The following is a 13791-nucleotide window of genomic DNA, read 5'->3' on the forward strand; positions in this document are numbered from 1 at the left end:
TTTCCCTGTGTAATATTTAAGTAATCACTGCAGGGTACTTTGTAATCCTGTAAATATTTGGCTCCTCTTGAGACGTTTACCTGAGTTTTCCTGGACGTTCCTCGCCTCAGCCATCACTGTGATGGTGGCAACATGGTGATTTTTTTTCCTCATACCATCATTCCTTCTTCATTTTTTATTATATGGCATCTGCTAGAAGGATGAACTCTCCCTTTATCTTCCCTTTTTGTTTATATGTTGCTTATTTATTTATTAACATTGTGGACTTGTAGCTTCTTATTTTCATTCAGTGGACTAATATTCATTCTGTCATTCTACTAATGCTCAAATTGTTTGAGATTTGGCAAGTGGCAATTCCTTTTGACAGGTCTCCAGCTTTTGGGGGAGCACTTCTGTACTTTCTGGCACAAAAAAAGATGTTCCAGCTTCACTGATACTGTCCCTGCTCCTGAATCAGCCATTTCTCTAAGGGGCCCTGGTTCATCTTAAAGGGGGGGTGCTATTTAAAAACCAGGATTTGGTGCTGGGTGTTTTAATTGCTACTGGGGTGTCGTTGTGTCTAGGCCCTTTAGCAGACAGAACCAGGGTATATCTCACATGCATACATACGTATGTGTAATTTATTTAAAAAATTGTTATTTCACAGTGGTGCCTCGAGTTCCAGTCCAACCCGTTATATCCCTCCCTGCTGTTTCTGCTTCCACATTGTTTCCCATCTCCAGCTGTGAGGATCCCGGCTTTCACGTCAGTGTGTCCGCTCCTGTGCTCACTTCTCTCTAATATACACAAACACTCTGTACCACTGTGAGAAACAGACCTACTAGAAGATCCTGATTTGTTCGTAGCTTTTTTTTTTTTTTTTTTTTAAAGATTTTATTTACTTATCTGACAGAGAGAGAGAGAGCGCACGAGCACAAGCAGGGGGAGCGGCAGGCAGTGGGAGAGGGAGAAGCAGGCTCCCCGCTGAGCAGGGAGCCTGATGTGGGGCTCCATCACAGGACCCTGGGAGGGATCATGACATGAGCCAAAATCAGGAGTTGGATGCTTAACTGACTGAGCCACCTGGGCGCCCATAGTTCTTTTAGTTTTTAGGCTAAGGGTATATAGTCAGGTATTAAATTTAAAAGTTCTTTGGTTTCATTCTTTCTACAGTGTTGATATGTTATTCATTTGAAATATAATTAGATTTACTTATTTCTCTTTGTGCTCAGTGTTAGGCTTCCCCTCCCATTTTTACTGATTTAATTTTATTTTTTGAATATGAAAAATATGAAGGTGGTTCCAAAGTTAAAACTTTATCCATTTATTTTTTTATTTTTTTAAAGATTTTATTCATTTATTTGACAGAGAGATAGCGAGAGCAGGAACACAAGCAGGGGAGTGGGAGAGGAAGAAGCAGGCTTCCCGCCAAGCAGGGAGCCCGATGCGGGGCTCGATCCCAGGACCCTGGGATCATGACCTGAGCCGAAGGCAGACGCTTAACGACTGAGCCACCCAGGCACCCACTTTATCCATTTAAATTGCCTCTATAAAGTCATTACTTTTGTCCTTCTCTTTTATACCCATTAGTATGACTTTCCAGCCCCGCTTTCTCAAACCTCCTGGCACTGGGCTTTCCGACATCCCAGCCTCGCCACAGAAACGGCATGTGCCCAAGGCTCTGGCACCTGGCACTTTGCTGAACCCGGCCATCAGTGTTGGGCCGCACGTCCCTCACCTTGACAGCAGAATTGGGTGTGGTCAGCCCCTCTCTCCTGGGGAGGTCCTTTCCTCCCTGAGCTTCTAAGAAGACACCACCCATTCTCCTGCCACCCACTGGCCACTGCTTTGAAGCTCTGCCTTCAACCAACACGTGTTGTAAATCTGACCAACTTGCACCACCTCATTGCTGCCATGGCTCCGGTTTGCCATGGTCTCCTCTCGTAGGTTACTGCAGTCCTTGCCCCCCAGAGGGTCCACGCTTTCCCCCACGGCCCACCATGGCCCACTCCCTCACAATAGTCAGCGTGATCTTTTCAAAATGTAAGTCAGGTCATGTTCCTTCTGTTCAAGATCAAAGGCTTTCCTTGGTGAGCTGTAAGAAGTAAATAATGAGCACGAAGCCTTGACTGAGTGCTGGGTGCATCGCTCACAGGTGCTCTGTGCTTGCCAGTGTCTCTGCCTGTTGTGAGTAGGGGGCTTATCCTCAGAACAACCTGTTTTACTTGGGGAACTTCGCCTTACGGAGGAGAGTCAGTTGCCCAAAGTTATGACTGACTTGGTGAAACCAAGGTTTGACCTTAGTTCTTTTGTCTTCATGCATTACAAAACAGATGGCTCATGAGGGTCCACATATGTTCAACTTAATTCCCAGATAGAACGTGGGGTAGTTTGGGCTTCTGGGCCCAGGGAATGTTTCCCGAGTTTTCTACAGAACCCAGCAGCTCGGGCCTGTTGTAGACTGGTTGTCCTAGTACCAGTCCCCCAGGACCTTGAGGCCCAAGGACACAGGGGCAGTTGACTTTTCCCAGCTTTGTGAAATTCACTTTCTCCTGACTAAGGGTTTCTAAATAAGCTAGTTTTCATTTTAATATTGGAGAAATAACTGGGTCCTCAAGATAGAGCTGTATCTTCCCGGCCTGAGGCATTTTCTGTCTGTCTCTCTCTTCTTCCTACAAGCCCTCAACCAGGGCGCGAGGAAGTGGGAGGCTGAGAGAGAGTGCCTCTGGCAACAGCTGCCCTCCCTCACTCATCCAACCGCCCCCCTTGATTTATTTTTTAGTTATTTACCTTGACAAGCCCAAGGAGATCTCACTTCTTGTTTCCTGCGGGTTCTGGAAGCAGAAGCATTTCAGGCTTCGCAGACAACACAAACATAGAACTTTATTTTCTTGTACAAAAGGCATAAAAGTCTCAGGTACCTCACGACACCTCCCATTCTTAGAGAATAAAATGTAACAGAGGTGAGTCTTTCTTGGATGCTATCTAAGGGGTCTGGCTTCTGAATTATGAAAGGAGCCTACTGTAAAATAGTTTTATATTTGAGGTCGTTGCATAGCATGAGTTCTTAAAAATTTTAAATATAGTCTTTTTTTTTTTTCTTAATACAAAGCAGTACATATTTATTGTGGAATAACAGATAAGCAAATACTCCTATAGCTGCATTATTTATACAGAAATGAATACCCTGGAGTTTATACTTTCAGGTCTTTTTTATATGTATGTGTATTTTTTGTGGAACTAGAACTGTTTGCAACCTTTCCCTTTGTTCAGTTTTAGATAATAGATATTAACCTACATTGTAAGTTTTAGTGTCTGCAGAGCATTCTTTTGTATGAATGTACCATAATTTACTTAATCATTCCCCATTAGGTGGGCATTTAGGTTATTTCCAGTTTGGGGCTATTAAAAGAACACCATATTGGAATCTTTGTACATATCCTTGCTTTCCTTTAATAGTCTTTGGTTGGTAGACCCAAGAAGTAGAATGATAGTGTGGTTTCTCATTATTTGTCAGGACCAGAGCTGGGATCTTTTCTAGCTTCACAGGCTAGGGATTTCACTAGGGTCCAGAACCCTGCAAGATTTTCTGAGTGCATTTTTCCGGGGTGGGGGTCTGACTTTCAGATTCTTGAAGTGGGTTGGGACCCAAAGTAGACCGAGAGCTGGTGTTACAGCCCACAGTGTCCTTGTTCATGGTGCCTCCCAAGGCCAGTGGCATAAGTCAGGAAGACAGCGTGGTCCTCAGGTATTTCTGAGTCAGCACTGGGGAAAGTACCGAGAAGGTTGTGAGGTAGTCCCTTTCCTCCGTGAGCTCACCACATGTATCAGGGTTTAGCCACACGGGTAGAAGACAGCTGCGGGGGTCCTTTCTCTTGACTCTCCTCTGCCTGCAGGGATGAACCTACACCATTCATTTCTTCCAAGGCCTTCTATGGTCTGCCTTGTCCAGCTCACCACCGTCTCAGCGAGAATGACGGTGATGATGATGATGATGACGATGGAGAAACAGTGAGGAAGGCTGGGCTTTCTCAGCTGCACGTTCTGTGCTAGGCCTGTTCTCAGCCTATGAGAAGCTGCTGTTTATCACTTTCATTGAATAAACGAGGAACAGAGAAGTGAATTTACTTGCTTGGGGTCACCCAAGGAGTGGCAGAGTCTGGATTTGAGCCCAGGCAGTTTGCTTCCACAGACTAACCTCCTGACTGCCATGTTGCCGTGCTTCTCATGCTCCTGTCCCGTTGGGCGTCCCGGTCAATACTTTGCTCAAACCAGTCCCTTTTCTAGAAGGCTGTGCTTTCTTTTCCCTTCTAGAAATTCTGCTCATCCTCTAGGAAGCTTTCTTTGTTCACCCCAAGTGGAAGCAAAACTATTTGTTTTTTTATTCTGGGTTGGTTGTAGCTTGCCTATGACAGTCGCATCTGGCCTTGTGATGGACACTTTGCCGGGTGGAAAGAACGAAGCCTTGGAGCCAGACAGGTTTGAGTTCAAATCCCATCTTTATGCTTCTCTTACTCCCTTAACAGTCAGATTTCCTCTGTGAGGGAATAGTACCTATCTTGCAGTTATTGGTGAGGATTAAATGAGATTATTTAAAGTGTCTGGTATCCCGCCTAACCAATCTTGGGAGCGCAGGAGGTGACAGCAGTGATTTCTTGTGGGCATATTTTATTTCTTCAGAGCATAGACTCCTGGAAGATGGGGACCTTATTTTGTTCTGGCTCCCAAATTAAGCTGGGGCCGTCCTTGTAGTGTCCGGTCAGGATTTGATGACAGTACTGATAGTTTTGCGTGGTTTGGATCTTACTCTCGGGCGCCCTTTGATTCAGTGTCCTCTGACTCTGTCTGACCCTCATAGTGGGGGCTGGCAGGGAGGTGCCCCTGAGCTCTGAAGGGAAGGCTTCCAGGAGAAAAGGGTATCGGAGCTCAACCTTCCATATTGGAAGTTGTTGGGGAAGGGTATTTCAGGAGTGGTAATGGGGCATGCGGGGTATAATTAGCATGGTAGGCAGGCGATCAGAGAATATGGAAGATCTTTCCTAAGTATCCTGGAATCTGCCCTCCACATGGCCCCTTAGCTTCTTCTTATCTTTATACAGCAGTTCTTTACTGCCTCAAAGATGTGTCCCTGGTCACCTCCTCTAAATTGTCCCCGATGGTCCAGGCTGGCTCACATTCGTTTCCTCTGCAGGCCCTCCCACGGTATCCTGGGCTGCCCCTTGTCACAGCCTTGTAGTGTAATCGCCTTCTGGGTCCCTCGTCCCCCCGCAGCTGTAAGCTCACTGAGGGTAGGGTGGCTCCTCGTTCATCTCTGTGACCTCGGTGTCAGGCACAGGCGCCTGGGAGGAACTCTGTAAATATGTTCTACAAATTACCAGTGGATGCAAAGGAAGGAACATTTGGGTCGTGTAGGAGATGCCAGGCTATGATATTTGAACTGGATTCTATACGGTTGGTGGATTTGGAATGATGGGGTACTGTTTCAAAAGAGGCTTTTCAAACAGAGGCAGCGCCTAGGATGGATCAGTGCAGGGAGGAGGGCGGGCCGGCCGGTTACGAGACTGTCCTGCATGGTAGTTCTCTTGCTTGTTCCAGTATGGATTGGGTAATTAGATGTCTTTTTGTTTGAAAAGATGAAAGGATTCCCTCCCCTCGCCCCCACCCGCCCCACTGCCACCTACTACACAGCTTTTCGGTGTAGCGGTAAGATTTGCCTGAAAGATGGGAGCAGCGCCTTCATGACATGCTTCCTAAGCTTTAGGAATAGCCTGGCAGATGGTACCATGTCACCTGTGCGAAGGCAGTTTCCACCACGGAATTCAGAGCATCACTTGTCATGATGGCCCTATGAGTCCCACACTAACAACTTGTCATTTGGTTTTAAAGAATTCTTTCGTGGCAGGGGATTGGGCAGAATATAATTGTTGTGGAGGCATTACAGACTCCTCACAGGATGTCCTATTTGAAGACCGGGAAACCTGGACTTTGGATGGCCTCAGGGCACTTCATTCTCTGGGCATGGATTTTGTTAGGAATTGAAGAGAGGTTTTTGTGATAGTTATAAGACGAATTTATGGTCAGGAGTCCCAGGGTACTTAAAGCGCACCCCAGACCAGTGGTCCCCTACCCAGTGAAGTTGCTGAGGTGTGCATCCGTGCTCCTGATGCAGGCTGGTACGGTGAGGCAGGAGATGATGCTGTGTGTGCTTGGCTAGAACGTGTAGACTCCTAAGCCTGTGGGAGGGCCGGGCTGGGCAGATGGCCCACCCTCAGGGTCTGCCTATCAGCTGAATGTCAGGGAGCAGCCCCGTGCAGGTGCGAGATGGAAAGTGCTGAGCTGTTCTTCTAACAGCAGTTGTCTCTGCCCACTCACGGTGGTCTTGCGGCCTGGGACTTGCAGTCAGCATCTTGGAAATTGACCCAGCAGATGGCAATTTCCCCTCTTGACGAGGAGTGCAGAGGACAGAGAGGTGGAGCCCGTCCACTGTGGTAGAGGCCTGTCACCCTCTCCCTACCTTCTGGGGAACCAAAATATCACTGCATTTTTGGTCAGGATGTAACCAAGAGGATCAAGATCTAGACTTGTGGTCGAGCTGGCTCTGGAGTGTCTCCAAATCCCTTGCTTAACTGGAGCATATAGTGAAATAGGTGATGGGATGTCGGAGGACGAGAGGAGACACGTCAGACCTCTTGGATTTACACTTCACTGCAAAATGGAGATCCTGACACTGTGCCAGTGTGATCGATGTGAGGCCAGAGGACATCGTCGGTGTCGGGTTGTCGTCCTTTGTGGCCTGGCACCTGATATTGGGGGGCCCGTGTGACTCCTTCCCAGTGCCCGCCAGCGCCCTGCAGCGGCAGGTGACATTCAAGCCCTGGGAGTGTCGCAATGGCTCTCCGTGCCCATGGTTGTCCTGCTGGGGTGTTGGGGGAGCCCTGATAGCAACACCCACTGGCCCCGGAGAGCAGGCCGGTGGGGACCCCGAGGCGCAAGGCAAACGCGTGAGTCTCCGGTGCTCTTTTCCTCTGTGCTGTGGTGTTCGAGAACGTTCCCTTTTAGGAGTAGTTTTGAAAAGGGAATGTGTGGGTGCAGTTTAATTATATTCTCATTTTTCAAGTGCAGCTCTAGAAGGGTTTGTTTTTTTCTTTGGCCACGCGTTAGCTTCTTCAAAGAGCTCATCCCAGTCTGCAATTTCCAGAGTTCTGAAGTATTTTTAACATGAAGTTGTTAGTCTCTGTGAAGACTGGGCTCCTGTGTCGCCTTTCAAACAGCAGAGGCTGCCAGGCAGGGGAGAGCAGCGCCCCTTTTGCCTATTTACGTTCTGAACTTTATTTTGTTTTCTTTTGCCATTTCTCATCGTCACTCCCCTGCCGCAGGCCCTGGCTTATTCAGCTGCACTCACACACCCCTCTCCCTGCTAATCCCACTTCTGAGAGTCTTTCCTAAGGAGATCATTTAAATGCAGATAACGCTGTATGTACAAAGATGTTTATTTCATTTATTTATAAATGAAAAATTGGAGATGACCTACATGTTAAATAGGGGACTGGCAGAAACTCTGGTACGTGCATGCCTGCAGTGGGATATTAATGCAGTCACTAAAAATTAGGTTTCCAAGGCAAATTCAGTAAGAAAAGTGCTTACAATAAAATATGAAGGGAGAAGATGAAGTCACAGTACAGTGTCACCCATGCCAAAATGCATGGAAGAAAGAATGGAAGGAAATCCATAACGTCCGGAGTGGGGGCACCTGGAGGAGAGTGACGCTCTTTTCCCTGTTTCTGTTACCCATTTCCTGTAACGAGCATATATTCTGTTAGTGTCAGAGTTTTTAGAGAAGGGAAAAGAACCACACCCAGCAGCGTCTTGGTGATGGGTTTTTAGATTCAGGGCTGTCACCTCCCTTCTAGAACTGTGCGGGAGCGGTGATGAAGGAGGAGCCTCTAGTCTGAGTGTGTTCTTGGTAATCCTACTTTAAATATCCGGGATTGTTACGAAGAGTATTTAAACAAATGGAACGGGGGCCTCTGCAAATGTATGAGCAAGAAATTATTAGGGAACACTTGTTTTATCATTTAATTATTTTTAATGTCTTCCTTCTTCTTGATGTTCTTTCTGCTTCCAGGAAAATCAGTTGAAGTGGACGTGAGCCCCCAGAACGAAGTGATGGGGAGGTGAGTGTGTGGCACTGGGGAAGAAGACTGTGCGGTCGGTTTGTCCGCTGGGTCCGCTGGCTCCCTCCTGTTCGCTTAGTTCCCCGCTTCTTGTGGGTAAAACACAAACACCTATGAAACTGACAGCGGCCACGCACAACCAGGCGTTTACGCTGTCTGCCCTGCAGCCTTCGTTCAGTTGTTCTGGGCCAGTCCTGGCCTCTGTCTGTCGGGTGCTTTGACGAGGACGACACGTTCCTTCTCTTGGCTCCTGGGTACCCCCAGGATCGATTTCCGATGCCTTAGCCTGACCTTTGAGGCCCTTCTCAGTCTGACCCATCTTCCTTTCTCTCATGTTCCCGGGCTTCCGTCTTCTCTGACTTTTTATTGTTCTGCGGCCCGTGGCTGGACACAGGCTGTACACTCGAATTCTTCCTGTTGTAGTTTGGAAATCCTTCTTCAGAGTCCGTTTATGTGGCAATGAACCTGGCTCCCCCCAACATCCCCGTCTCTCTTCTACATCCCAGGATCAGTTACTCCTCCCATAGCACTTGGCATGTCATCACGTTACAGCACTTAGCACATGGTGTTGTAGTACACCCAGCATTTATCTTTCAGCTCCCAGAATTGCTCAAAAGAGGAAAGGAGCTAGCATGAACGGGGTATTGGTGTGTGTCAGCCGCTGCCCTAGGCATTCACGGTCATTCTTTCTGACCCTACCAGGCAAGCACTCTTGTTCCCACTTTAGGACGAGGAACCAGAGGGTCAGAGTTGCATGCTTGACATTAAGAGGCAGAGCTGGGATTTGAACTTGAATCTGTCAGACTCCCGGGCTCTTATTATTGTTGCATATTGCCTTTTGAGGACAAAGACTGTGTCTTGAATATCTCTACACCTGCTCCAGCCCCAGCTATCTGGCATGTAGTTGGAATTTAAAAAATGTTCATGGAATAAATGTGTCGTATACTTTCTTAGTTTGCCTCGATGGCCCACAGGAAATGTCAGGGTCTCACCCCCCTCTGTTTCCTTGTTAAAGGTTCTGCCTGTTGTGAGGGCTACGGGTACGTCCCTCCTCTTTGGAGCAGTGACCCTTTGGGCTTCTGGGGGTAAAATAAAGAAACAGACCAGAATTTTAGACTTTCTTGGCATCACGAAGGCCACAGCATCATTAGAGTGAGCAGGTGGGGACGCATCACAGCTCACCGGAGGACGTTTCCATCAGAGTGTCTGTAACATTCAGAAGAAATACTCCTTTCCCACCACAGTGTTTTTGCAGATCCCTCCCAGTTCAGCCCTCTGCTTCCATCCTTCCAATAATGGATCACATCTCAGTGGCAGGCTGTGGAGAAGGCAAGCAAGGCCTCCCAGAGTGGAGACAGTCTTAACGGAGATCTAAAGGATGAGGGGCCTGGGGCAGGGATTGTCGGAGAGTGTCTGCGCACGAGGTGAGGGAGACATGGCCTGTGCGAGCTGGTGCAGGGAACTCGAGGGTCAAAGCTGGAGAGGCACATGGGGCTACCACGGGGCTGGTCCTCAGCTTCTGTGCTACAGGAAGAGGGGAGTCTTTGAAGGAGGATAAGCTGGGGCTGGACAAAATCAGATTTGCTGTTGTGAAAGATGACCAGGGTGGCTTAGAGGGGGCTGGAAGGAGGCAGGGAGCCTCTTTCAGCCCTCCTCAGCCATGTGTCACCCTTCCCATCTCTGACAGGCTGGTTTCTTTTCCTTCTCTTCTGCCTCTTTCCGCTGTAGGCTTAGCGCTCACACAGGTCACTCCTAAGCTAATTAAATGGGTGCCCTTGGTCCATTCGGCACTTTGGCAAGGCAGCGGCAAGCCTGTGCATCCGTCATGCTGTCTGAGTGAAGTTGCATCTGGTGTTTACCTGTTAATGAGTGCATTGCAGCTTCGGAGTCCTTTGCTCTTGTCTGAGCTCATGAATAATGAGACAAGAAGTAATAGGAAAAAGTCGGAGAAAAAAAGAGCTTAAATTAAGGAGCTTATCTATAATGGAGATTCATGTGGGTTTCTCACCGAGTTCAGGGTGTTTTTCCTCATGGCTCAGGTGGCTCTTGGGAAATACAGGTTAATAACCAGATGATTGCCAGAATGGTGGCATTGGGACCTGCTTGGGGGCCATGAGGGTTTTGAGGTTTTTAAACCCACAAGGCCACTTCATGGGTTTGGGTTGGCCTCCTACATTCTCCTGGGGTCCCAGAGCCAGACAGACCTGAGTTCAAGCGTGAGCTCTGCCACGTATAAGCTGTGAGACCATGGGCAAGCTTGTGGTGTGCCTCAGGCTCCCCAAGTCTGAAGGAGGATAGTCATCTCTACCTCAGCAGGTCTCTGTGGGGACCCAGTAAGATGGTACATCTAACATGCTTGGTACAGAGGGGGCACCTGCTAAGCAGCCGCCATTGACACGTGCTGTCTCGGAGGGCCCCTCCCCATAAGTCAGACAGTGGCTCCCCCTTCGTCATTGGCTCCAGACTCAAGCACCCCAAGCGCTTTTTGGTTTTAGAGTCTCCTTGCTAATAAAATGCTCTAGGGAAGCAAAAGAGCTCCAAAACAAAGTTGCAAATACGGGGAAATTATAAAGGGCCTAGTAATCTTAAGTGATCCCAAGTCCTGGTCCTGGCTTGGGATCTTAGTGTGGGAAATGGTTTCTCTTTCAATCCCGATGGTGAAGGATGGAGGCAGACAGTGTAACCTACCAGCACATTCTCCCTGAGTCTCCTGAGCCGTCTGCGTCTCATGTGTTGTCCGACTGCGAAATGTCCGAGAAGTCCTCCGTCCTCTCGAGAGACCAGAAGCAAGACAGCGAGACTGGGAAGACCTCGGTCTTGGCGAACCATTTCTCTCAAGGTAAGCTAAGCTTTGCTAAGCATTTGAGACACAGTCAAGGTTTCCTGGTCTAAACAGTAATTTGCCGTCTTGCCTGAGTAAGCAGAGCGTAGTGACATTTGAATATTCATCTGATGAAGGGAGATCCTGGTAGGGCTGGTCACTCAGACTATCATTTGTCACTGGGGAAGGCTGTGGTGGTTGAAAGTGTTGCTGATTGGGGAAGAGTCATTTTTATTTCTTAATGATGACTTATGGGGCACCTGGGTGGCTCAGTCATTAAGCATCTGCCTTCGGCTCAGGTCATGATCCCAGCGTCCTGGGATCAAGCCCCACATCGGGCTCCCTGCTCGGTGGGAAGCCTGCTTCTCCCTCTCCTGCTCCCCCTGCTTGTGTTCCCTCTCTCGCTGTGTCTCTCTCTGCCAAATAAATAAATAAAATCTTTAAAAAAAAAAAAAAAAAGATGACTTATTATGTGACCTGCCACTTCCTTGCTCTAACAGTGGCAGAAGCCAGGCTGGCAAGCACCGAGGTTATGTGTCTATTCTAAGTCTGGTTAATTTCCTGTTGTTCCTTTCAGACCCTTCCTGAGGCTGTGTCACTTTGAAGACCCTTGCTTTGAATTGTACAGATGCCCCAGAGTACCTGACTACCTTCCTCCACCCAAACCCCTGTTGGGATATTTTGTAATTCTAGCAATCTGCAGTGTTTCCCTTTAGTGTGTGACCCTTCATCCACTGGGTCAGCCCCTCGTCCTGCTTCTGACCGTGGGCCATGGGCTCAGTTGGCAGAATCAGCCTCCCAAGCCTCCACCTGCCCCTGAGCTCTCCTTTACCTCTCTGTATTTGCAGTCTTGGTTACCTCCTGTTGGAGTATTAGGGATTAGGGATTAGAGTTTATAAATCAATGTATTTCACAAGTTCAAGGGATAGTATAGACCAGGGATTGGCAAATTTTTCCTAGGAAAGGGCAGATAGTAAATATTTTGGGCTTTGTGGAACATATGGTCTTTGTTGTAATTACTCAGTCCTGTTGTAGCAGAAAGCAGCCACAGACAAAATGTAAATGAACGAGTGTGGCTCTGTTCCAATAAAAATTTATTTACCAAAACAGGTGGTGGGTGGGTTTGACCCAGGAGCTGTGGCTTTCTGACCCCTGGTATAGATTCTGGACCTTAGCTGACATCCTCTGGTCTCTCCTTTCTTCCGGTGGTTGTTTGCATGGCACCTAGAATGGACCCAGAGCACAAATCAGACCCTGACACCTCCTTTCTAAAAGCTTTTTGTTGACACCTGATCACACAGAACTGTGGTTTTCAAAAATTCACAATCTTTTTTAGCAACAAACTACCCCCCCCCTTTGTTTCAGCTGAACTTTACATGGAGGCCTAATATGTAACGGGTGAGATAAGGGTGAGACTTGGTCCTCCATGATGGCTCCTGAGGCTGGCTCCTCTGGGGTACACAAGGCCCAGAGGAGCACAGTTTGAAAACATAACCTAGAGCATGAAGTACACATGTTTGATAGAAGTGAGGTGTCAGCCGGGCTCCTTCTAGTAGCCAGTCACTAGGTTTGCTTTCTTTGGGTTTCTGGCTGTATCCCTGTGTGATTTCTTGAGTTTCTGTGTACCAGGTTTCTCTCGGTTATTTCTGGCTCTTTGATCTGCCTTCTCCTAATTTGGGTCAGACCCGTGAGTTGCTTCCCTGTCTTCAGCTGCACTTCCTTCTGCACTCTTTCAGCCTGGCAAGGAACTCAGTCCATTTCCAAGAACCCCTGAGACTGTTTTTGTGGGAGGAACACCCCTGATTGAGGGCCTGAGGAATTACAAGGGGGTGAGGGTTACAGTGCAGCAAGCCAGATCATTTAATGGGGATACTTGAGACCCGTGTCCTTTTTTTTTTTTTTATGTGCGTTTTTTTTTATTCTTATGTTAATCCCCATACATTACATCATTAGTTTTAGATGTAGTGTTCCATGATTCATTGTGCATAACACCCAGTGCTCCATGCAGAATGTGCCCTCCTCAATACCCATCACCAGGCTAACCCATCCTCCCACACCCCTCCCCTCTAGAACCCTCAGTTTTTTTTTTCAGAGTATTGTCTCTCATGGTTCGTCTACCCCTCCGATTTCCCCCGCTTCATTCTTCCCCTCCTGCTACCTTCTTCTTCTTTTTTTTTTTCAACATATATTACATTATTTGTTTCAGAGGTACAGATCTGAGATTCAACAGTCTTGCACAATTCACAGCGCTTACCAGAGCACATACCCTCCCCAGTGTCTATCACCAGTCACCCCATTCCTCCCACCTCACCCCCCCACTCCAGCAACTCTCAGTTTGTTTCCTGCGATTAAGAATTCCTCATATCAGTGAGGTCATAGGATACATGTCTTTCTCTGTTTGACTTAATTTCACTCAACATAATACCCTCCAGTTCCATCCACGTCGTTGCAAATGGCAAGATCTCATTCCTTTTGATGGCTGCATAATATTCCATTGTATATATATACCACATCTTCTTTGTGAGACCCTTGTTCTTTAAAACCCTTCCGCTATGGTATGGGCACCTCGCTCTAGATTCCTCTTGCCAGCCCCTCTTTTTTCTACCTTCCCACATGTCTGCCATCCCAACCGTGGTTTATTTCTGATACAGAACCTTTTAGGCATCTCCTTATGTCTTGTGATTCTGGGGACCCATGACCTTGGGCTTGTCATGCCCTCCTAGTGCATTAGCAGGCACTTTCCTGAAGGGGGACAGTACCCTCCGGAGCCATCCTAATAAGCCCACTGTTAGCTTTTTTGGTTTGTTTCTCTTCAGA

At 47.7% G+C, this 13791-nt stretch overlaps 1 protein-coding gene across 7 annotated transcripts in view; it reads left to right on the plus strand.

Moving 5' to 3' along the window:
* The window catches only part of CDK5RAP2 (CDK5 regulatory subunit associated protein 2), a 183592-nt gene that overhangs the window by 139909 nt on the left and 29892 nt on the right, over positions 1-13791 (plus strand). For all 7 annotated transcript variants that reach the window (XM_035015953.1, XM_035015955.1, XM_035015950.1 and 4 more), the window contains 2 exons: positions 8105-8153; positions 10817-10992. In XM_035015953.1, coding sequence (XP_034871844.1) covers positions 8105-8153; positions 10817-10992 — 225 coding nt within the window. The remainder of the gene's footprint in view (positions 1-8104; positions 8154-10816; positions 10993-13791) is intronic.

This window comes from Mirounga leonina, unplaced genomic scaffold (genome assembly GCF_011800145.1).
Source record: "Mirounga leonina isolate KUSES-001 unplaced genomic scaffold, KU_Mleo_1.0 Mir_170, whole genome shotgun sequence".
Lineage (NCBI taxonomy): Eukaryota > Metazoa > Chordata > Mammalia > Carnivora > Phocidae > Mirounga > Mirounga leonina.